The sequence below is a fragment of the Nuphar pumila genome, chromosome 7 (genome assembly GCF_984573655.1).
Source record: "Nuphar pumila chromosome 7, dmNupPumi1.hap1.1, whole genome shotgun sequence".
Taxonomy (NCBI): domain Eukaryota; kingdom Viridiplantae; phylum Streptophyta; class Magnoliopsida; order Nymphaeales; family Nymphaeaceae; genus Nuphar; species Nuphar pumila.
The window spans coordinates 16,571,284-16,596,930 of NC_143255.1; the positions used below are offsets into that span (position 1 = coordinate 16,571,284).

Here is a 25,647-nt window from a genome sequence, read left to right on the forward strand (position 1 = left end):
GTTGCAGATAGGTCTGGTAAATGAACCGAACATCTGGCGACTTGACTCGTCATGAGCTTGTTCGTGACCGGCTCATACAGCTGGCAAGTGAAGCCACTTAAAGGAGTAGAGCCCGAACACAAGGCGTTTGGCTCGGCTTCACTCAAGTGAGCTTATGTAGATTAAAAATATATTTTTTTTATGTGATATATATTTTTAATGTAATATATAAAGAGAAGTATGCAATATATATATATATATATATATATATATATATATTCTATAAATAAATAACATGGATTTTTTTTTATATGAAGCCGCTCATATTTGGCTTGCCTCATTCAAGGACAAGCGGAGCTCGGCTCAGCTAAACAAGAACACTAGCCGACTCATGAGCTTTCTCTGGTAAAAAAGCCAAGCCCAAACCTGTTCCATTCGACTCATTTAAGAGTCTTACTTGCAGATGCATGATTTTAATAAATTTTTTTATTTTGTTAAAAAAAATCACAATTTATGAGAAGATACCTTCACCACCAACTTAACCGAGAAAAAGGAAAAAAAGAATACATATCCATAATCCCACCAACTCATGCAAGTTGACTAGCACATGACAATAAAGAATTAAAAAAAAAAAAAAACAAATTGTAGGAACAAGCCACTGAAGATTTACCAAAGGTCCATATGATAGACAGCATCCGGTCTGCAACATGTGAGGATATAGAAAGGGATACGTGCTTGCCTATTGTTTTTTTATTTATCAACCATAAATGGATACGAGAAGATGTGTGAAGGGGAAGCGAGAATGAAGCGCGAAGCGTGGTACAATTGTGAAGCCATTATGCATGAAAAATGAAAAGGAAACACTTAGAAAGCAATATGAAGTGCGGGTGAAAGCAGCAAGTTTGTTATAGAAATGCTATTATTTCCTAATATAAAAAAATCTAGAAAGTGAGTGTGACAATAAGGAAGTGAGTGGAACGTACCCTGTTGGGTCAAGTTCTGAGAGCCAATTGGGTTCCCAAAGCTAACCAGGTGCAAATGAATCAAGTTTTATGCAGGCCTCTAGCTTGTGTCTGATGCATTTTTTTCTAAAAAAGATAATATATATATATATATATATAAACTGAATTATGTAAACCAACAAAATATGTAAACTAGTATAAACCGAGATTTTCATCAGTTTTCTTTTTTTGTAAATCTAACCTTGCAGATGCATTCTGCGTGGTCCATTTGCTTGGAATTGACTATTGGATCATTGAAATCGAATAAAAAAATGTGATTTTTGCATGTTTTAATATTTATAAAAAATCTAATCTCCCTTGATTTTGAAGTCTTGAAAGATTCTTCTTATATATCTTAATCGGATGATCTAAGAGTTTGATTCTATAAAACCAAGCATCTAGACTACATCCGTGAGGTGAAATTTTAGAAGAAAATAAAAAAGAACTTAATGAAAATATCGGTGCATATCAGTTTACATATTATTCTGATTTACATATTTCAGTTATATATATATATATATATATATAAAACATGTTTTCCCATTTGAATAGTTCCTTAACTAAATGGTCACTACTTGTTCTTTTGTTTTTAATATGGGACTAATAGAGAAAGAGAGTTTTATTACAATTTGATCGTTACCTAATAAAATGGTAAGTATTTAGTTATTGAGCATATTATAAAGATGACATGTAAGTGGCACTTTTAAGTGATTATATAAAAAGAAGTGGCACTTTTGTAATTTTTAAAATATGGGTTCGTCAAAGAATAAATTCCGGTTCATTGACGTCCATGTATTAACGCGTTAATAAATCAACTTCTGTTTTTAACCCTCTTGCTCCTCTCGCATTTCTGGCCGCATTTCCGTTACGCCACTTTCTGCTTCTTTTGGAACTTTCTGCTTAATTCCCGCCCAATAAAAATCCGAAGAAGACGAAGGCGGCGATATCCTAAATTCTTCTTCTTCTTCTCTGTCTGTGAGGGTTCTGTGTTTGGAGTGAGTAAGGAAGGATGAGGCTCCTGAAGGTAGCGACGTGCAGCCTGAACCAGTGGGCGATGGACTTCGACCTGAACCTGCGAAACGTGAAGGAGTCGATCGCTAGGGCGAAGGAGATGGGTGCGAGGGTCAGGGTCGGCCCCGAGCTCGAGATCACCGGCTACGGTTGCGAGGATCATTTCTTGGAGCCTGATACCCACGCCCACGCGTAAAATTCACCCTCTGTGATTTTCCTTTTTTTTCACTTAATTAGTCGACTTTTAGTTCATCGGAAGCCGTCTTAGAATCCTGATCCGAAGTTCGCTTTGTTTCTTTTTGTTGTGGCATGAAGAAGTAAATTCTTCGATTGCGAGTTCATTTCCTTTTGTTTTTTACTTTCTCTTTTTTTTTTGACGAATTCGATTCTTTAGCCCTTTGTCAGGTGGATTCAATTCTTTTGCAGTTCGATTTGTCTTCTAATCGATCGTTCGTTCTTCTTCGTTTAGAATCGTCGGTGTGTGTTTTCTTAGAGTGAGTTTTTTGCAGTTCGATTTGTCTTCTAATCGATCGTTCGTTCTTCGTTTAGAATCGTCGGTGTGTGTTTTCTTAGAGTGAGTTTCGTCTTGGAAGGAATGGAAGTTCTTTGTTTTTGTTGCATGAGATGATTTTTTTTCCTTTTCGATTTGTTGGGAATTGTTTGTGGTTTTTATGTTGTAGTGAATTGGTTTAGTTTGGTCGAGGACTCAATTTGCTGATTCACGTCGAAGGAGGATTTTTGTAATTTCGGTTTAGTTTGATGAGGTTTGCAGTTGTCCATTCCGGTGCTTCTGTTCTATCTTTGAATCAATTCGGATTGAGGATGTAAACTTTTGCTATCTGTGCTCGAATCGGGAGCCTCTTTTAATTTCGGATTGGTTTGTGGATTTTTGCATGTTACATAATCGGTATGGTTTGGAAATCGTTGAATACGTTGTTTTTACAAAGTATAAGTTCCTTCCTTTCCTTTTCTGTTCTTTGTGATCGTTGAGCTTTATGTTCTGCTCTTTTTGTTTTTCCATGTTGGGTTTACTTTTTCTCTCTTTAGATTCCTTTCGTTATTTCTTTTTTCAAGTTAGGAAATAGCTCTAGAAAAGGGTTGAAAAGATGTCTTCAGACAAAGTAGGATTCCTTAATTTTGTTTGGTTTGCTGAACTTTCTATTACTGCTTGATTTATTTTTTTGAAATCGGGCAACTGATACAAATTTATTATCACGTTCATTTGGAATTGATAATTTGAAAAAAGACAATTTTCTTTTCCAGTTATTTTTTCTTTTTAATTTGATTTATGCATGCTAGGGGTTTAATTTCGTTTGTTAAAGAAATTAAATTCATATGTTAAATGGAGTAGAATTTCAGAATTTCAGTTGGATTTTACACGGTTTTGTTCTTTTTTGAAGTTTCTGCTTATGTGTGAAGGAATTCATGTAATCCTTTTGGGACTAATTCATGATCTGAACCTAAATTCTTTTAATTTCACATAAAGTTAATTGACATTTGTTTTTACTTGCTTATATTAGATGAACTGCATGCGCATTTGCGTTTTGTCATTCACTATCCACAGTAACAATTCAGTATTAGGCTAAAGAACTTTGGTCTTTGTTCGTTGCCATTTCCAATTTCATAATGTTGCTTCTGGATTGCAATCTTTCTTATTAAGTTAGATATTATTTTTGGTGTTTTCGTTTATAAAAAGTGAACTGATGATGAATGTAGGTGGGATTGTTTGGCAGATCTTCTGTCAGGAGAATGGACGGAAGGCATTTTATGTAGTATCGGCATGCCAGTTAGAGAAGGAAGCACCCTTTACAACTGCCAAATATTCTGTTTAGACCGGAAGATCCTTTTGATTCGACCAAAGATGTGCCTTGCTGGTGATGGAAATTACAGGGAACCAAGATGGTTTTCAGCATGGAAGCATAGAGGCCAGTTGATTGATTTTCAACTCCCGCACAATGTCTATGAGATTACTTCACAAAAAACAGTTCCCTTTGGTTATGGGTATCTGACATTCTCAGACACGTAAGCCTCTTGTCTTCAGCACTTTAAACTTTCAGACACAGAGAAATCTGTATGCTTTTTAATCTGCTTGTTAATGTATTTCTGTATCGCATGTATGATTAGTTCCGGTAAAGTTTGGTTTTGTTGTAGTTTGCTTCCTGCTTCTACTTAGTACAAAAATCTGCAACATTGACAAGGGCCACCATGTCAATTTTTCATTTTAAATTTTTGCATCTGGCAAACTTAGCAACCCCCTATCTGAAGCAATCACTGTTTGTCTCATGGCATTGGTTATACAGAGAATCTCCTGCAGAGTCACACATCCACTTTTTTAGATTATTTCATACAATGGCCGGAAGTTTTAGATTTCAACTTTGCAACTCAATAATGTTTCACATGTAATGGTTTTTGCCTTTATGCTCTGTTTGGATGCCATATTTGAGATGGAGATGGGAGGGAAATAGGGATTCATTGTATCCTCTATTCCCCCATTTTTTTTGGTAACCCAGATTTGTGAGATGGGAGTGAAGAGGAGGGTGGAGATGGTCTCCCATATCCCCATTTCAACTACATCCTAAAAAAGATGTAGTTGACAACTCAACTCTCATCATCCATTTTCCTCTCCACTCCCATCAGCTCTCTTATCTCCCCTCCAACGCCAGCTCCCAAAGAGAGCCTTAATTGATTTGGCTGATTCATGAAGGTCACAGTCCTCTCAGTAGACTCAGTCTTCTTTTTAGGATTTTTTCTGTACATTGCCATAAGCAATGAATGATGAAATATACATATGTCAAAAGGCGTGAATATATCCAGTGAGTTAATTATTTTGAGTTTTTGAAGCAAAGAACTGTGTATATTCTTGCTTTTGACAAGCATGAGTCCTTAACTTCCACACTAGTAAGTCATTCTGATTTGTCTTTTCTCATCAGAGTGGTTGCTGCTGAAACATGTGAGGAACTTTTTACTCCAGATGCACCCCGAATTGAGCTTGCGTTGAATGGTGTTGAAGTCTTTGTTAATGCAAGTGGTAGTCATCACCAATTGAGAAAGCTAAACATCCGAATGGACCGGATCAAGAATGCTACATTTGTATGTGGCGGTGTTTATATATATAGCAATCATAAAGGGTGTGATGGTGGCCGGCTTTACTATGGTTTGACATTTATTCTTTTTTCCTTTTTGCTTTTCTAGATTTGTGTGTTGGCATTTGTTGCATTCTGTGAATTGTGTTCAATGCTGAATGTCTCCATTTTCTATAATCTTTACACTTACCCTGAGCATTCAGGCTCGTATGCATTCTTCAATATGATGATTTTGGTGTTTCCCTGAGGCAGATGGATGTTCTTGTGTTGCTGTGAATGGAGATGTTGTTGCCCAAGGTTCCCAGTTTTCACTTAAGGATGTAGAGGTTTTATTTGCACAAGTTGATTTGGATGCTGTGAGCTTTCCTCTCTCATTTATATTATTGCTGTTGCTCTTTTCACTTTCTTCTGTTCATAGTGAAAAATATGTGTGTTGTTCCTTCCCTTGAAGCCTTTTTTTTTTTATCGTATTTCGAGTTGTTCCCAGTTCAAGGCACTGGAAGCAAATTTTTTTTTTTAAGAAGAAAGGAATATATCTGTTAATTAAAGATCAGAATATAATCAATCTTAAGGGGTAGATGGCGAGGTATCACCCAGTCTCAGTCCTCTAATTGTTCGAACAATAGAAAAGGTAGGCCTGTTAAGATGTATTGATATAAATTCACTTATATATATATATATATATATATATATTTGACTGTTTCTCATTGTAATAGGTTTTGCCCATGTAGGGACATTTTAGTCTTTTTACATGTATGTAATAGGTACTGCCTATTAGGGGCAGTTTTGTCTTTGTGTATATTTTTTCATTTTATTTTTTATTCTGTCTTTTCCCTCTTGCATGAGGGTATATTGGACTTTATCCAATATAGTCGTTGGGAGTGTTGGGACCTCCCCAACTGCTATAATTATAGCTGTTGGGAGCATCCCAACTACTCTTTTGAGTCTTGTATAGCCTATATAAAGGGGGTTAAATCCCCTCTTGTATTAATGCTTTTTCTTAAGCATTTTCTCATAATAATGATCATATTATTTTTAAGTGTGTGTTCTTGTATTTGCTATTGTGAACTTTTATATTTGCTATTGATTAGCTTGCGTATTGTCCCTTTGTGGACTTGTGTTTGAGCACTCTCTTTTGACTCTTGTATGCCCTTGGTGGCTCTTTTTGTATTTCTCTTTCTTTCATTACATGGTATCAGAGCCATAGGCTCTTGGGATCGCGTGATACTTCTCCAAAGTTCGTGGTTGTGGCAAAGAAGGGATCTTCCTCAAGCATTTGTTCGTGATACTTCATTTCTCTCCACCACACTTGTTCGTGATAGTTCATTTCTTCTCTCCAAAGATAGGCAAAAAAGAACTCATGACGGTGGTCACATTCAAGCTAAATGACTCAAATTACCTAATGTGGGCCGCTGCTATGGAGAACCATCTTAAAGGCAAAAAACTATAGGGGTACGAAAGTGTCACTACATGTGAGCCACATCTCATACTCACCAAAAAAGATGGAGATCAAATCAAAGCCCTTGATGATGAAGAAAGAGAAAAAATTCTTAAAAAACATCATATTAAGGTGGAGGATTAGGAAGTCGAGAACGCTCAAATCCTATCTTGGTTCCTAAATAGCATGAAATTTAAGATAGCCACCAACATTGTGAAGTTTAAAAAAGCTTGTGATGCATGGATCTTTCTAAAAAACATGTTCATGCAAAAAGACTTGGCACGACAATATTTCCTTCAAGAGAAGGTTCAAACTATAAAACAAGGAGATAAGAGTGTGAGAGATTACTATGAAACTCTCTCTCCTCTTTGAGATGAGTTGGCCTTGCTTGAGCCTAAATGGGAAGGCACGTGCATTGAAATGAGGCGAAAGTAATTGGAAAAGGAACAACTCTTTATGTTCTTATTCAGGTTGAGACCCAAGTTTGAGCAAATTAGGTCCTCAATTTTGCATAGGATTACTACTATCTCACTTAACGAGGCCCTTGTCGAGGTATACCAAGCTGAAACTTGACTTGGCATGAACAAAGGAAGTGAGGAAGTCCTTGTCGTGTCAAGACCCAACAACTATGTCAAAACATATAGACTTCATTTTGGGAGGAATAACAATGGTAGAGTGAGGAGAATAATATGCCATTTTGTAATGAACCAGGACATATCAAACCAGAATGTCTCAAGCTTAAGAAGAAGGTGGCAACTGTTAAAGAATCATCCAAAAATGGTGAAGAAGCAAACAAGAAAGGAGGAGACCTTAAGGATACCATCAACCAATTAACGGAAGCACTTCAACAATTCCTTAAGACATCTTCAACTTACTTTTAGTGTCACCGTCTCCACATCCTCTCCTCCCGATACGTTTTCGATACTTGATTTCGGTGCCTCCTCTAGAATCTCTCTTATCTGAATGCACTAAACCCTTTTATAGTTCATATTGTTTCTATCGCCGATGGAACTAATTTGAAAATCAAAAGCATTGGAACCTTTAAAAATATTTCCAACAGATTTCTTCATGTCATCTTTGTCTCCAACAGATTTCTTCATGGATACGCCATTGAGTTTGTGAAATCAGGTCACTGATGTGAGAATGCAACCCCCGCATTTCTGTCAATCCATCATCGTTGCGCCTTTGTAGTTGAAATTCCCAGAGCTTCACTTTTTAAGTGTTCATGAGGCGAAAACTATATTCTCTATGCTCCTTCAATCATCCTTTCATCTTACTTTTGAGAAATCTGAACTTAACCATCAGTCTAAATCCCACCTATTTGCCTTCAGATGGCTGGTTCCACTAATGCAAGATTACGTCCCTTAAATCCCTCAATCCACAGACACAAACTTCAAAATGATACTTGTTCTGACCTTTGACCCAGTACTCCATTGCAGCATGATCCCTCCATGGTCCAGATGTCAGCATTTAAGGATTTTGTCCATTGAGTTTTAAAAGGCACCATGTGGAGCAACTACATAGGAAGGAGTGTTGGATTCTTCCCTATTGTGTGGATGTTTTTGCGGGTGTCAGAAATTGATGATCAAATAATGAAATGATCCAGTCATGATGTCCGAGTTTCTAGTTTGTTCTGTTGATTTGTCGATGGTCCATCCAGAATAACTTATAAATGGGTTTAGTTCATCATTACTTTATTAATTGAAGAAGTGAATTTGTGGGTGCATGCCCACCAAAACTTGAAGGGAAGTTTACTAATTTGCACCTGTAACTCTCCATCTGAAAAAACTTTATTCTATGCTTATAATTCTTTAAGGGATGCAATCCAAAATGTTGCCTTGGTTTAGTAGAAACCTTGGTTAGTACATGTGATATTCATGTGTATATTCCAGGCCAAAACATTTTGGCATGGATTTCCTTCTGTGATTGTTCTGTTATTTATTATCCTTAATATTTTCTCGACAGTCTAACAACTCATTTCTTGATCTGTCTTAATAATCAGGTAGTTAGCTATCGAGGAGCAATCAGTAGTTTGCGAGATCAAGCAAGTTACAAGCCTAAGGTTCCTTCTGTGGCAGTTCATTATAAACTCTGCCAAACTTTCAATTTCCAAGAATTTCCTTCGCTGCCAATTGAGGTGAGCTATTTCTTGGTCACAAATAGCTTTTCACTTATGAATGCACTTCTCTAGGTTAATTTTACATTTATAGATATAGTAAAGAGTAATAAACCAAGCCTAGTTTATGTATATGGATAGATGTGCTGGCAACCTATGCTTGGTTCCAAACCAAGCTCTGAATGAAAACTTGTTTAGGCATGCATTCATTAAAATAGGAAAGTATGGTTACACTAAAGTCGTGCCCAGATTCTTTCTTGCCATCTCTGCTTCTCTGCTATATACCATTGTTCTCTCTTTTGCTTCATGATGATACTATGTCACATGGGTGCGGGGGTGCGGCAAAAATATAGAAAATTATATATATATATATATATATATATATATATATATATATATATATATATATATATATATATAAAGTTGGACATAAATGACCCTGGGTGCGTTGACTGCACACAGGGTCAGGTTGACCGCATTGGGTGCAGGTGCGGCACCTAGTTGGAGAATCCCTGTGACATATAGGACAAAAAAAATTTCTTGGCAATTTTTTTAAGTCCGAAAATTGGACCAAAATGACCCTGGGTGTGTTGACCGCACCCGGTGCTCGTGTCGACGCGGGTGCGGCACCCTGCTAGCCCCCTGTGACATAGTGATGATATGATTGTTCAAGATCTCTAATGATAATTGTCAGACTGAATAATTTAAAAGCTGTCTCAACTTTTTATTTTGAAAGGAAAAGTTACTATATAAGGAATCCATTATGCTACCTTATGGAAATTTGTGAACTTGAAGGGGGCGTTTGTTGCATCCCCACCCAAGCGAAACCATTTTCTCTTGAGAGGGAAACCCAGGAGGGAAAGTGCTTTAGCATGAGAGGAAGCGTGAACTGGCTTTGATAGGAAAGATGTTTTTTTGCATTCATTATGTAGACCCTACGAAGATGTTTGTTTTACCCCTCTAGGGAAAGAGGCTTCCTTTTCTATGAAAAAGGGCCTCTTTCATAGCAAAGGGCATGAAAGAAACACCCCAAAGATAGTAAAAAGAAGAAAAAGATAGTACTTGTCAATTCTATGGTAAGTTTGTTTAATATGCTAACCAGGTGCATGGAAATAGTTAACAAACCTTACTGCAGCAATGACTACACCTCCTTTCTGTTTATTCTATTTTATTTTTTTGAAAATTCTTTTTTTGCCAGCAAAGGCTAACTTGTGTGTAGAATTATCAGCAAGTTGCCTTTTTTCTGCATTTCTATCCGAAGTTCTAAAGTTTTATGACCTTGCAGGTCAAGTACCACTTGCCAGAGGAGGAGATAGCTTTAGGGCCTAGCTGTTGGCTGTGGGACTACTTGAGAAGGAGTGGAGCTTCTGGATATTTGCTTCCACTTTCAGGCGGAGCAGATAGTTCTTCTGTAGCAGCTATTGTTGGATGTATGTGCCAGCTGATCATGAAAGGTACACTGAATATTTGCATTTAACATCCTCATGTTTATCTAGACCATTCACCATTGTTATCTTTATATCCAGACTTCGTCATGCATTATATAGCAAGGGGACACGTTCTCTTGGATTAGTGCATTGGCTTATGCAACACAACTTAAAACTTATTAAGGGGGTGGGTACTTTTGCAATGTGCTAGTAGAATCTAGTGAGACCAATTTTTACATTTAGAACAAATCCCTCACTAAATGTGAATATCCTAGAAACTGGCTAAGATAAAAAAAAATGAGATGTTCAATTCTTTGGTTGAATTGCTTTGAGGGCTTGTGTACCAACTTTGAAAGTGAATCCCAACCTAGGTTAAAACGGGAGTGGGAGATGGTTCCCCAAGTCAGAAAATGTGGTAATCATTCTATTTTCCTTTTTTTTATGACATTAATTCTTTCTTGTGTCAGTTTTAGCCACTTCTACAATGACACTCTATCCTACTGTTTTTCATAGTTAAAATTTTCGTTGGGAGCAATCCATAGTTACCTTTCTCAGCTGGCAAACATTTATTATCCATATCTCTTATAGCTCAATGACTGCATATGCATGCAGCAATTGCGGACGGAGATGAACAAGTTAAAGCTGATGCTATACGTGTCGGTCAATACCATAATGGCGAGCTCCCTCATGACAGTAAAGAGTTCAGTAGGCGCATTTTTTATACCGTCTACATGGGAACAGAAAACAGGTAAGATTAGCACTTTTTAGCAATACACTGAAAATAGTGATATCATGATTTTATGTCATCTTCTAAAATGTTTGGTAATGTGATATGTGTTAGATCTGTATAAAAATATAGTTATATATATTCATGGAGAAATGAAAACCTCCCCAATGGAAAACCCTCCCAAACCTCCCCAATGGACGTTTTATTGGATTTTTGGTGTTTTTTTCAAAATTCTGGCCGTGCAAATGTGATCTATATGCTTGTTTTTATCGGAATCAGTTCTTGGAGCATTTGATTCTGATGCATGGATAGGTTTTTATAAGTTTCAAAATCAATGGCGTACAATTTTCATAAACTTTTGAGGCTCCGAATACCATTTTTTCTATCTAAAATTCATGATCCAAGTGTTGATTTATAGTAAATCAATCATGCTGAACACATTTGTACGGTCAGAATTTTGAAAAAAAATACCAAAAATTTTCCATTGGGGAGGTTTTCATTCCCCTATATTCATGTGTGTGTATATATATATAGGGACATTTTGGTATTTTCCCTTTTGTAATAGGGTCATCCTAGTAGGGCTGTTTTGTACTTTTGTTTTTTGTTTTTTAGGACAACTATTAGACCCGCTTTACTATATGGTACGGAATGTTGGGCTGCCAAGAGACATCATATTCAAAAAATGAGTGTAGCTGAGATGCGGATGCTTAGATGGATGTGTGGAAATACAATAAAAGATAAGATTCAGAACGAGGAGATACGTAAGAAGGTAGGTATTGCACCCATTGAAAATAAGATGCGAGAGAATCGTTTACGGTGGTTTGGACATATTCGGCGAAGGCCTAATGATGCTCCAGTTAGAAGGTTGGAGAAATGGGAAAATATATTAGTTAAAAGAGGTCGGGGTAGGCCTAGGAAGACTTGGATGGAGATGATAGGAAAGGATATGAATGCTTTGAACCTCACCGAGGACATGGCATTGGATATAAATGATTGGAGGAAAAGGATTCATGTGGAAGACTCAAAATGAATTTCTTTTTTGGTTCATATCGCTGACCCCAATTGTTTTGGGATGAAGGCGTAGTTGTTGTTGTTGTTTTTTGTTTTTTATATTTTGTAATACATATGATTGTTGGAGCAGCCAAACTAGTCGTTGGGGGCTAGCCCAACGACTAGTTGGGCTGCCCCCTTTGTCTCTCTTTTGTGCTTATATATAGGGGACTTCCCCTTGTAATCTTAATGCTTTTCTAAGCATTTGTTAAGTGAATAAATATATTTTTTTATATTGGTCTCTTGTTTGGCTCTTTGAAGCCTTTGTATGCACTTTTGTGCTTTTGTATTGGCTTTGCATTTGTGTTGTCCCTTAGTGGACTTGTATTTGTGCTTAAGCATATTGTATTTTGCATTTCTGCTTGTTTCAGTATAAGAGCTTCTTGGGTACTTTGACCTCGGAACATGGTGATCAATCATCCTCGTCATGGAGCATGAAGCAAAGAGTGAACTCTCCTTTAAGCTCAATAGAACTAACTATATGATGTGGTCAGTTGTAATGGAGAACCACCTCAAAGAGGAAAAACTTTAGGAGTACGTGATGGGCACTACTCCCGAGCCTCTACTGAAGCTCACAAAACTTGAAGGAGGCATAGAAAAGGCTCTTGAAAGAGAAGATCGAACCAAAGCTATTTATGAACATCAAATGAAGATAGAAGATTGAGAAAACAACCATGCTAAAATCTTAGCATGGTTCATGAATAATGTGGATATTAAGACTTGTGCTAACATTGCCAAGTTTAGAAAGGCAAATGAGGCATGGTTCTTTATGAAGGGTATGTATACCCAAAACCCCAAAAGGACCAAGACAATATTTCTTGCAATTGAAGATTAGAAGTACTAAACAAAAGGTCATGAATGTTTAGGACTATTTTAGTGCCTTGTCCTAGGGGTGGGCATCGAGCCAGCCTGGCCTGACCTGGGCCCATTTAGAGCTTGGCCCACCGGGCTTTAAGTGTGGCCCAGAACAAAGATTGATCGATTCTTAATGGGCTCGGGTTTGAAGAGCAACCCATGGCCCGGCCCAATGGGCCAATGTGAAGCGGGTTGGGTCCAGCCCGACCCGACCCAAATCCATTTGTAAATAGTAATAATTAATAAGTTTTCAACTTTCCATGTATCCAATTAATTATCTTTCTAGTTTTCATAAAATTAATATAACTAATTAGGTAAATAGTAGTTACCAAGGTACTATGAAAATAGTTAATTTTTATATTATTAAAAAAATAATAAATAACTCAAGCCCATCATGCCTGCTCAGTTGCCCGTTGGCCGGCCCAGGCCCAGCCCACGCATATAGCAGGTCGAGTTTTGGTCCGGGCCTAAAATCTTGGCCTAAACCCGACCCATGGTCGGCCGGGTTGGCTTGGCCCATCAGGCGGCCCGACCCGTTGCCCACCCCTACTTTGTCCTCTCTATGGGATAAGTTGGCACTCCTTGAACCTAAATGGAAAGTCTCCATTGTTAAAATATAGTGTATATATTTTTATACATAACTGATATACGTATATTTATACAATATACATATATCAGGGGTATTTTGGTCATTTAATGACATATAATATAGTACAGTCCAATAGGGACTGTAGAGACTTTTTTGTTTTTTTATTTTCTGTTTTTTGTATGTCAGTCAATATGACTGTTGGACTGCCTCCTTTTCATTATACGTGAGGCTCTATACCACTCTATGTAATACAAGCTTTTCTAAGCTTATTGGCCGTTATATAAAAATTAGTTTTTTTACATTGTGCTTGTGTGGAAGTTGTGCCATTGTGTTATCATGGAATTTGTGTTTTTGTATATCTCTTTTATGAGATTGTTATCGGTCCATTAGAGATCATATTGTATTTGTGCACTTGTTTTGCCCTTTGTTGGCATTCTGATTGTGCACATCTTGTTTCATTACATGGTATCAGAGCTTATGGCTCTTGAAGTGTTGAAAATTATCTTGGGATTGCTCTCTTTGTGGTGGTGATCTTCAATCTTTAGTCTTCAAACGCAAACCTTCTTCGTTATGGGAGAAAGAGATTTCGCCTCCATCACCCCCTACAAGCTTAACGAAAGCAACTATTTTATATGGGCTATCGTAATGAAAAATCAATCAAAGGTAAATAGCTTTGGGGGTTTGTTAGTAGAGCTACTAATAAACCTCAACTTAAATTAACAAGAAGAAAAGGAGATCAAGTCAAAGCTCTATCCGAAGGACAAAAAGAGAAAGCTTTGCAAGAATACCAAAACAAGTTGGAGGATCGAGAAGCTAGCAATGCTCAAATACTTTCATGGTTCATGAATACCATGGAGTTCAAGATCACCACTAACATCATCAAATTTAAAAGGACATGTGATGCATGGATCTTCTTAAAGAGCACATTCATTCAAAAAGATATGTCTAGGTTATATTATCTTCAAGGCAATGTGCATAATACCAAACAAAGAGATAAAAGTGTAAGAGACCTTTATGGTACATAATACCAAACATTCATTTGGGATGAACTAGTTATGTTAGAAGCAAAATGAGAAGATTTGGCTATTGAGATGAGAAAATTACAACTTGAAAGAGAAAACCTTTTCTCTTTTATATATGGTCTCCGATCAGAATTTGAGCAAGTTAGGTCTTCCTTGTTTCATAGGACTTCGACTTCTTCTATAAGTGAGGCTCTTATTCAAATTTGTCAAGAAGAAACAAGACTTAGAATGCACAAGTCTAATGACGAGGTTCTTACCGTATCAAGACCCGGAAATTTTGTAAAAACTTATAAATCACCTCACTTTGAAAGAAAATTCAATGAAGGACATAATGGGGGAGGATACAAAGGAGGACACAAGGGTAAAATTACTTGTCATCATTATAACATGAACTCTTCTAACAGGGCACTGCACCCACAACCATGTAGGTGTGACACTTGGGCACGACTTCCTTTATGTCAGGTGAAGTCAACCACATTGAGGTCCATTTTTATCCAAAAGTAGGTTCAATTAAACCTAATCAAGTCTAGTTTTATATATATACATAAATGCACAAACATGCACATAGTTTTAACTTAAAACTGTTAAAAATTATATTTATATATATACCCTCCCCGCACCCTCGCACCCAAGTTTTTTTAAAGTGTTGCATCGCCTCACCCGTATCCGCACCCACACCTATGTGACATAGAAAATAACAAAAACAAAAAAAATACAAGAAAAGAAAAAGGATTGATGTGCCCCTAATCGGCACAACCTATTAAAAAAGACAAAAATACCCCTAGAGGGTATTACCTATTACATCATTAGAAATATATATGTACAATATGAAACTATATATATATATATACAACTTAATACTCCCCCTCAAACTTACGATGTGATATACCGGAAGTTTGAAAATACAAAAGGAATCAATAGGAAGGATCCAAGTCTTCAATGATAATCTTCACCAAATGCCTGCATCGACTATCTTCATCTTCATGATGCATCAAAAATGAAATTTCTTTCTCAACCCATATCATCTTTAAGAAGCTGCAGAGAGAACAAAACAAAGGTTCCAACTACACAAAAGAAGATATCTTAACCAAATAGTTATAAAGTTTCAAAACAAGTATATATTTTGAACAAGAATAATACTCAAGTAGAATTTTCAAACAAAGCAGCAATAATTTTAAGATTTTAGAAACATTAGACAATCATTAAGAAAGATAAAAACAAAACAACAATAATTTTAAGATTTTAGAAACATTAGACAATCATTAAGAATGATGAGAGGAGCATACCTCAAAGATAAATTTTTATGAAATCAAATTTTAGACAATCATATACCAAAAATCAGCATATTTTTCAAGAAAACATAAATATTAATCATAAGAGAATTTGATCACTAAAAGACATAAATTATCAAGAAGAGATAAACAATCATGCATAAATAATATCTCAAAGTTTTAGAAAAGCACTTCAAATGAAATAACAAATCATCAACTATACTAAGCAAACACGACAACATGCATATAAAATATAACAATTCAAAAGATCCTTCAAGAAATGAGGAGTTAATTAAATTCATGCATACAACAATGTGAACAAGATAATCAATATTAAACACACACATATATATAACATGCAATTAAAGCATATTTATTGAACATAATAATGAATGAGAACAATCTCATAAATCACAACCCATTAGGATTCATTTACACAACCTATAATGGGTTTAAGCACAAAGGACCAAACAACAATCTTAATATATATATATATATATATATAGAGAGAGAGAGAGAGAGATATTATCGATGAAATGCACATAAGATGCATGATTTATCAATAAATATTTTTTCATACAATGAATTAAGCGATCTGCTTTTATTGAAACATAACTAACTCTTTAAGAGATAATATCTAGATAGTAACTACAAGTTGAGCAAGTTCATCTAATTTGATTTACAATAGTTATAGATGACATACTGATACTGATGGTCATATGGCTGCATGTCTTAATTGCATACTACTGTGCATATGGCTGCATGTCTTACCTTTTTGTGAGTGATAATTTTCCAATAAGAGGTCATTTCAAATGTATCGCTTCTTTTTTTTCAAGGTTACCATGGATGTAACAGATGGAAATCTCTTTCTCTCTCCATGTGCTGTGTCTCTGCTTTCCAAATGGCTAGCTTCCTAATTAAGGTGGATCATGAAATTTTTTTCTCATGATCTCCAGTGTTTATCTTGTGATTTGGATGAGACAAGAGCCCTCTGAGACTTAGTTGTTTCATCTATGCAGTTCTGAGGCTACTAGGCTGCGAGCAAAGGTCCTCTCTGATGAAATTGGCTCATATCATATTGATATGAAGATTGACATGGTTATATCCGCATTGATCTCCTTGTTTCACACACTTTCTGGGAGGAGGCCCTGTTATAAGGTACTAATCTGAATATTTTATATTTTTGAGTTCTTTTTTCTTTTTAGTTTTTGGGGTGTCCTCTTTACATGAAAAGTTCATTCTGTCTTACCTTTATGGGCTTATGGTGAGCGCTTGTTGATGAGTGCTGTAATTTGTTGACTGAGTCTATCATTTGACAGGAGATTCCAATTTCCTTTTTATTTTCTTCTCTTTATTAAAAATGATACTGATGTGAGCTAGAATAAGCTAAAAAAGAGATGTTTGTTAAAAAGATGGTTCTTGAAGTCTCTCTTTGAAACAGTTCAGAAACTTGGCAAAATGGTATATGTCCATTTATATGACATGGTTGCCTTGGATACCTTGCCTATACGTGTACTCCCTACTTTCTTCAACATCATCCAGACGAATAAATTTCAACTTCAACCTGTGCTAAAGACTGCCTTTTGTCAGCGATTTTTTGACCCAAGTCAAGTTTTGGTACCATTTGAATCCAATTTTAGTAATGTCATGTTTCAATGAACTAAGGACATGCCTAAAGGACCTGAACTTGCAAAACTATGGTCCTGTTCACAACAGCTTCTCTAGAACTAGAACACCCTGTGTTTTCCTTACTGTACGCATCCAGTCACCAGTATCAATGTGTTGGTTACATCTTAATGAGGCAGTTTCTCAAGATATTTAGGATTTCCTTATAAATCTTGGGAAATGCTCAGGAAGTTTTTTCCATTTAAAAATGATAATAATAAACAATCCAGTGTAAGAAAAATAACTTAATTTTTAGAAAAGTTTTCAAAATATCATTTTTAGGTGTATAAAAGTTTGAAAAACAACTTGTGAAAACACCATGATAAACCGTGTTAATATCATGAAGCAATATATTTAAATTGGTGGTATTTTGAAAAGATCATGATAAATTGTTTTTCTATTATATAAGACCATGGTGTTTTGAACATATCGATGACATCTGTGTCTATGGGGTTGTCATAATTGAACACGGAGAAGCCAACAGAGAGGATATTTGGACCATAAACTAACTCATGTCTTCTGTTTTTTTTTTAAAGAAAGAAAATTGTATATTAATAAGATGGAAGAATTACACCATTACCAAAAATGATGAGGTATCACTCTCTTGTCTTAAGAAAGTAAGGAAGTAGGACAACCAAATACAAGAACAGCGACAGCTATGAAGCTAGAACCAAAGACTGCTTACAAAACTATTCTATTCTTCCCTGTCCAATTCAAGTCCATACCCGGCCTTAAACCAGTGGTAAGCTGGAGCTCTTTCTTGACTACATGGATTTTAGTGGTTGCTAGAGTATTTCATGGGTCAATCAACCCCTTATCAGGCCATAACATTCTTTACTTCTTTCATGTCCATGTCTGTTTTCCTTTTCTGCATGTGTGCACATTAATGTGTTTCATTTAATGTGTTGTTTCTAGTCTAGTTGGGTCACAACATTAACATAAGCCTTCTTTAAAGGTTGATGGTGGCTCAAACACGGAGAACCTGGCACTGCAAAATATTCAAGCTCGAGTAAGAATGGTCGTATCTTTTATGCTAGCGTCTCTCATGCCTTGGGTTCATAACAAATCTGGCTTTTATCTTGTGCTTGGGAGTTCAAATGTTGATGAAGCATTGCGAGGGTACCTAACCAAGGTGTGAATTTCTACTACCATTTGTTATACATCCCTAATATGCATTTGATGGGGCAGTTGTATTTTTCTTTATTAAGTCTCCATCGTTCTTTTTCCTTTATTGAGTCTCCATTGTTCCTGTCATTGAGTTTTTTGTGTGATATTTTTCATTTCCTGGTGCAGTATGATTGTAGCTCGGCTGATATTAATCCAATTGGGAGTATTAGTAAAGTGGATCTCCGTGCATTCCTTCGCTGGGCTTCTGTTAATCTTGGATATACATCTTTGGCAGAAGTCGAAGCAGCTCCTCCAACTGCAGAGTTGGAACCTATCCGTTCCAATTATTCCCAGGTCTTTCTCTTGACTGGTTATAAGATATTGTTACTATTACTATTTCCCCATGGCATTTCACTTAAGTACGAAAGGGTAATGCATTATTCGGAAAGCGTATAAAACTTCTGACATGATTAATTATTTGTGGTTTCATATTTCATGAACTGGGGGAGGGGACCTTTTCCTCAAGCCATTCCTTATTAATGTTTTTGTTATCATGTTTGAAGTGTCATACAAGTGTTAAGGGAAGCGTTGTGTGTGGACATTATTGTTAAATGACTGAAGTTTTTCTTAATTATGCTTGTGCTTATAATTTTGAATTTTACTCAAACATACTTTTGAAGATCTCAGTCAGCGAGGAAAAAAGACTTGTTATTTTGATTGTGTTTTGTGTTTGTATTGAGCTATCCTCTTCTGTGTATCAAATCATGTATACACCTACAGTACACCTTCTGACAGCTGCATAATACACACCTACCCATTTCCTTTTTGATGAATAATGCTGTGGGGTTACCCCAAAATTTCCGTTCATTGAAAAGGCATTTACACAGTATCCATGAGGAAAGAGTCACTAGCAGCCTGATGATCAGGTGGCTTATTTTTCCAATACATAAAATTCCCCACCACAATATCTACAGAGAATAAATAAAAAATCAACAAATCTGGTCCCTTAACAAAGACAGAAACATCCAAAATTTTGGATAGGCATGACAAAATACTAGATGAATTATTCCATTTGCCCTTCCAACTGTCTTTAAAACGCCATCAATTTCCTAATTGGAAATAATCTGCAACTTAGTAGATTGGATTTGATTTGGAACGTAAGAAAAAACTTTATTTCAGTCAAAATGAAATTGAACATAAACCCTTGAATAGAACCTACTGCTGTGTCTGAACTGCAAAAGCAAATCTTTTACCAGAAGACATCGCCCAACCAGCTAACTGCAAACGAGTACAATCGTACGGTGGAGCAATGTATTGATCAATAACTGGTTGTCCATTTAACCAGATTTTAACCGGAGTTAGTTCAATGGCCACTTGATTTTCAATATAATTTCCTTATAGGAAAACCAAATTTTCCTCAATGCTATCAATCTCCCAACCTGTGTCATCATGCACGACTTTATTCCAAATAAATCATAATATCCAAATTACAGTATTGAAGACAGCTTTGCAAGATTCCCAGTCATCCAGCTAGCTTGGAATTTCTTGGAAAACCACCACTTGATTTGGCAACCAATATTTGAGTTGAGAACCCGCTTGACTCCAAACTTGTTAACAGCATCCTTCCATGGATTTTAACAGCCACATTATACTTAAAAGCAGATGATCATGATTTTCTTCCGAGCTTGTACACAAGTAGCATCCATTTGCCGTAAATATACCTCTTCTCTGAAGTCTATCAAGAATTGGAAGCCTATTAGCAACTGCTATATAAAGATATAAACAAACCAAGATTCATGAGGTATCTGATCCTTAATCCAAATGAAACGTCTCCACTGTTCTTTAGAATACGATGCCTAATAAAATTCCAGCATGCCAATGTTGAAAAAAGTGTTTTGGAATCTGTATCAGAAAGGAAGACAGGCATATCGTACTATATCATATTGTATCATAAGATATAGGAAAAAACACATTTACAAAATTACAAAAAAACAGAAAAACACTAAAAAATCAGGAAAAATAGAAAAAAATGCAATAGGAAAAAAAATTAAGCATTAAGATCAATTAAACATAGATGTGCATTAAGCCATTAACATCAAGTAAATTTCATTACATAAACATAAATGTTATGAAAGTTCATTACATAAACTTGTATAATAAAATTATAAAATACATCAGTCATTTTCATCAAATATTCATCGAATACCGGTGGATGATTGTTTCAAATATTTGGGATCTATCATTCAAAAGTATGGAGAAATTGATGGAGATGTAAATCATAGGATAAAGGTTGGGTGGATGAAATGAAAAAGTGCAACTGGAGTGTTGTGCGATCGTAGAATGCCATTGCGGTTGAAGGGAAAGTTTTATAGGACGACTATTAGGCCCGCTTTACTATATGGTAGGGAATGTTGGGCTGCCAAAAGACATCATATTCAAAAAATGAGTGTAGCTGAGATGCGTATGCTTAGATGGATGTGTGGAAATACAATAAAAGATAAGATTCAGAACGAAGAGATGCGTAAGAAGGTAGGCGTTGCACCCATTGAAAATAAGATGAGAGAGAATCGTTTACGGTGGCTTGGACATATTCGGCGAAGGCCTAATGATGCTCCAATTAGAAGGATGGTGAAATGGAAAAATATATTAGTTAAAAGAGGTCAAGGTAGGCCTAAGAAGACTTGGATGGAGATGATAAGAAAGGATATGAATGCTTTGAACCTCACCGAGAACATGGCATTGGATAGAAATGATCGGAGGAGAAGGATTCATGTGGAAGACCCAGAATGATTTTCTTTGTTGGTTCATATCGCCGACCCCAATTGTTTTGGGATGAAGGCATAGTTGTTGTTGTTGTTGTTTGTTGTATTCAGTGTTCTCCATCAGGGATGACATCTTTGTAATGAAATAGAAAGAGAGGTGCACACACAAATCCACTATGGGATGGTGCACATAAGCCACTAAGGGCTAGAACAAACACTCAAGAACTCACAAGCCACTAATGGGCATAACACAAAGACATAAAACATATAATTTTATTATATTAACAAATGCTCAAGAGAAGCATTCCCACAAAGGGGACAAGATGTCCTTTTAGGCTAAAGAGGGACTAAAGGGGGCCCATTATAGCTGTTGTGGAGGCCCCAACAGCTAGAAATATAGCTGTTGGGGAGCCCCAACAGGTATATGGCCTAAAGACCATAATGCCCTTACATAAAAAAGGAAAGACAAAAAAGGAAAAATAAAAGAAATAAAAAATATCAAATCTGCCCCTAATGGGCAGGACCTATTACACATGCAGAATTGCAAAAGAAACCCTAGTGGGTATTACTTATTACAAGAGAAGAAACACACACACACACACATATATATATATATATATATATGTACTATATATATGTGAACAATAACATATACACATATTTAACAATCTTGTGATAACTGGGCAACATCTTGTGGTGGCTGTGCATCAAGTCATGCCCATTCCCTTCTATTTACTTCCAAACTAGTAAGAATCTCAGCCCGTACATTACTTAGAATGTTAGGTGAGTGATACATTCACATAAAGTAAGTTTGAATGCCTACAATGTGCAGCTTAAAATGATACAAGCCCCAGTGATGCCATCTCAAAGTAAAAATGTGAGAGAAAAGGATGAAGATGCAGTATGGTGGGCCTCACTATTCATTAGTTTCCACTGATGAAAAACTCATATATTTCATTTTTTACTATGTTAACAATGAAAGATATGAAGTAAAATTTATTAAAATTCCTTAAGATCTGTAATTACAATAATGTGCATAAGAAAAAAAGATATGTCTCTAGTGATTGCTTTCTCATGTTCGTCCTCAAAGAGCTGGAAGTAAATCTTCATCAGACAAAACTCAATTGCAGATGAAGGTGACAGTCTAACTGCATTAATGCCCTCAAATGGAGGGCTTACAAAAGAGAAAGTAGCAACTGAAGAGCCAGATAGCCTGAGGAAAGTGCAAGCTCTCACACATTCCTGCACTACTTATGGTACCTATAAGATGCATACATCAGATTTCTGTTTTAGCAACTATTTAGTTGTTTGTCTGATTTTTTCACACATGCCTGAGGAATTTATTTTCAATCAAATGTGCCCATGCTTGTGTTCAATATTGTATGCCCTTTATGTGATCAAACCTGGACTGAACATAAACTTGAGTGATGCCTTGACTCAGACAGGCGATTAATCTAACTGCATGGACACATTGACCTATCTGGTTCATTTGTTGACCTGTGCAAGCCGCAGATCAGTTACTTGCAAATGAATTTCAAAAGCATGGGTTTGCAAGCTATCAATATGCCTCATATTGGCCCCACTGGTATCAAACTTTATCTATATTGCCCTGTGAACATCCAATGATATTGTTTTGTGGTAGAGGGAAACACTTTTTGTATGCAGGATAGTTTTTATTTTATCATCTGTTTGTTCAAATGGTTTTCAACTAGAATGACATTTGTATTGTTGCAGATCAAGGATCAGCTGATCCCATAATTAGTAGATGGATTTACATTAAACTTGTCAATGCAGATCGCAACAAATACAAAGACATGATAACATGATAGTTGATGGAAATGAAATAATTTGCTTTTTCTATTTAAAAAACTAATTCGACAATAAGTAAGATTGAATAAAAAATGTGAGTTCATGGTCTAACGTTCTGCCTTTGTGGCACAGTTAGATGAAGTGGATATGGGCATGACATATGAGGAGTTATCATTCTATGGACGGCTTAGAAAGATTTTCCGATGTGGCCCTGTCTCAATGTTTCAGGTTACTCTCATAAACTCAGGTTATCACAGTTTATTATCTAGGTTGTGCAACAACCCTTCTTATGATGACATAGTTAAATAATATTATTTTTACTTATTATACTCAGATTGTTTGAGAGATGAAATTATCTTATTGTTTTTTCTTATTATGTGTGCACATGTAAGCACACACATGCATTTATGACATGGAATCGATCAACTGTAGCAAACATCAAGGGATCAAGTACTCCTGTGGACTAACTTGGTGTGGTATCCATTGCAGTGGATCTGTACCTGATGGAAAGGTGTTCATAGCATTATAATTTGGTTAATGTCTGTTATTTATAGCTTTATTTTTTATGTTTTAGAACCTTGTTCACACGTGGCATGGTAGGCTTACTCCTTCTGAGGTTGCGGCAAAGGTCAAGCACTTCTTTAAGTACTACTCAATGAATCGGCATAAGATGACTGTCCTAACGCCATCATATCATGCTGAGGTATTTTCATGATGTAGATCTTGACTGACTAATTATTCAATTGTCTATGCTTGCATTCTATGAAGTATATTCAGCTTAGATATAAGAGACTTGACTTATTTTTAAAATGTGGAAACTAATATCTTTTGGAATAGAAATTCTTATTCTTTTTTTTCCTTCAACCCTCCAATGTCTTTAACTCCATATGGTTTCATTTTGTTTATTTCATTCGACTTAAATTTTTTCAGGTTGTGCTCAAACATTTGCCTATTTTTTCTATTCTTGAATTTTTAAGTAAGGCTTTCACTAATCATGGAAAATTAAGAAAGACAACATTGTTTCCTGCAGAGTTATTCACCAGAAGACAATAGATTTGATCTTCGCCAGTTTTTATACAATACAAGGTGGCCTTATCAGTTCCGCAAGATTGATGAACTTGTACAGAAAGGTGCAGCTGGCAGCATCCCTGTGGTAAAACCTAAGGAGCCAACAGACTTGGAAGTTTCCATGGTCCATGCAACTGGAATGGGGGTTGCAGCAGCTGACGCTGGAAACCCGAGGACTGGCTTGTAATTTTAATAGTTTGGTAGGTATTTTGATATCTCTGCTTTTATGGGGGTAATAAGATGTAATTCATGCAACATGTTGTTGACCCTTATCTTTCTAATTCATATCATGGTAGTTGCATTTGGTCTTTCTCTGTTTCTTTCTCAAAAGATTTTGGTGTCTGAATATTTTCCCACGCATAGATTATTCTTTTCTTCTCTCTCTCTCTCTCTCTCTCTCTCTCTCTCTCTCTCTCTCTCTCTCTCTCTCTCTCTCTCTCTCTCTCTCTCAGCCTTCTCTTTGGACTTTGGTTGGAGCTGATATGACAACCTTATGCCAAGGATAGTGGTGGCTAAGGCACTTGTTTGGCTGGTATATTTAAAGATAGATGGATGCAAGTTAATCTTAGCAAATACAGCATCAGATGGTTGAAGGGCATCTTGATAGAAATGAGATTGTGAACATGCGCTTGAGTTCTAAGATTATCCTAGATTTTAGGTCTCTAGTCGGAGTCCAGCCCTGGAAAAGCCAATATCATTTATTTAGTTACTGTTTTCTTTGGTAAATGTTGTCTTTGTGTGGCTTTTGCTTTTTTATTGCCTAAATTTGCCACCGACTCACAGTTTGGTCAAGGTGTCTCGAGGTAACGAAAGATAGCAAATTTATTGCTTTTCTTTCAGTGAAATTGCATGATATACGCTTCTATTTTTTCAATCTTAGTTAATGATGATGCCGTATTTTTGCTGGATGATAAACGACCTTTGGCCCAATCTACTGTTTGTCGCTTATGTTTGATATTTGACAGTCAGACAGAGTGTGAACAAGAGCTATTGTTGTCATTTTCTCGATTGATCATTAAATGCCAATTTTCCTTTTCTCTTTTTGAAATGAGGGATGATCAGGCGCAATCTGATTGAATACTTCTAGTGTGCTGCTTAGAGATGTCAATGGATTGAATTTTAATCCAACTCTGTTTAGTAGGATTTGGTAAGCTAAATTGATATTCAATTATAATTGAATGCGGATATGGTTTTGATTTTTTTTCCTACCTAATTTGACAAATATCCAGATTTGATGGATATATGAATCTGATTATGTGTAAAAAAACTGGATATGGTATGAGCTTTTCACCATCCCAATTTGAATCCGAATTCGAGTACTTTTAGTCAACATTCAATTAGTCTAATTTGGTATTGGCCACATCCGACCTGAATCTGAACCATTTACATCCGTAGTGTTGTTGCATCTGATCACCCACCTTCTTTGGTAAGAGACAATCAGTTGTGGGGCCCAACAGCAGATGGTGTGTGATCAGGTTCCGGAGCACACCAAAAGTGTGTGGTCACATTGCACCTGATCCGTCCTCCTTATGAAATCTAAGCAGGCTTTTCTTGAATCTCCCATTCATTCGGTTATTCTTTCAGTGAATAGCATTGCCAGCATTTATAGGTCACAAGGACAGCAAGGTCCACGTGCATAGGCATATTTCTGTTTGCAGTATTGTAGG

At 36.2% G+C, this 25,647-nt stretch overlaps 1 protein-coding gene across 2 annotated transcripts; it reads left to right on the forward strand.

The window, feature by feature from the left end:
• Positions 1-1,814: 1,814 nt before the first annotated feature.
• On the forward strand, positions 1,815-24,292 carry LOC149831297 (glutamine-dependent NAD(+) synthetase-like). Of its 2 annotated transcripts, XM_090013802.1 has the most exons (13): positions 1,815-2,183; positions 3,708-4,013; positions 4,922-5,145; positions 5,327-5,430; positions 8,515-8,649; positions 9,914-10,082; positions 10,668-10,803; positions 16,589-16,727; positions 18,190-18,366; positions 18,528-18,695; positions 23,045-23,140; positions 23,487-23,615; positions 23,943-24,292. In XM_090013802.1, exons 1-13 carry the CDS (start codon positions 1,990-1,992, stop codon positions 24,165-24,167), a joined length of 2,202 nt encoding a protein of 733 aa, XP_089869928.1. In that variant the 5' UTR covers positions 1,815-1,989; the 3' UTR covers positions 24,168-24,292. The 2 variants fall into 2 exon arrangements, with proteins under 2 accessions (XP_089869928.1, XP_089869929.1); XM_090013803.1 differs by lacking the exon at positions 8,515-8,649 and having other exon boundaries at positions 1,816-2,183.
• The last annotated feature ends 1,355 nt before the right edge of the window (positions 24,293-25,647 follow it).

Excerpts from the sequence above, each read along its gene's own strand:
- LOC149831297 (XM_090013802.1), top strand. The coding sequence starts at position 1,990 with ATGAGGCTCCTGAAGGTAGCGACGTGCAGCCTGAACCAGTGGGCGATG. Across the intron at positions 18,367-18,527 it reads TGCGAGGGTACCTAACCAAG|TATGATTGTAGCTCGGCTGA; the intron begins GTGTGAATTTCT and ends TTCCTGGTGCAG. Across the intron at positions 23,616-23,942 it reads CGCCATCATATCATGCTGAG|AGTTATTCACCAGAAGACAA; the intron begins GTATTTTCATGA and ends TGTTTCCTGCAG.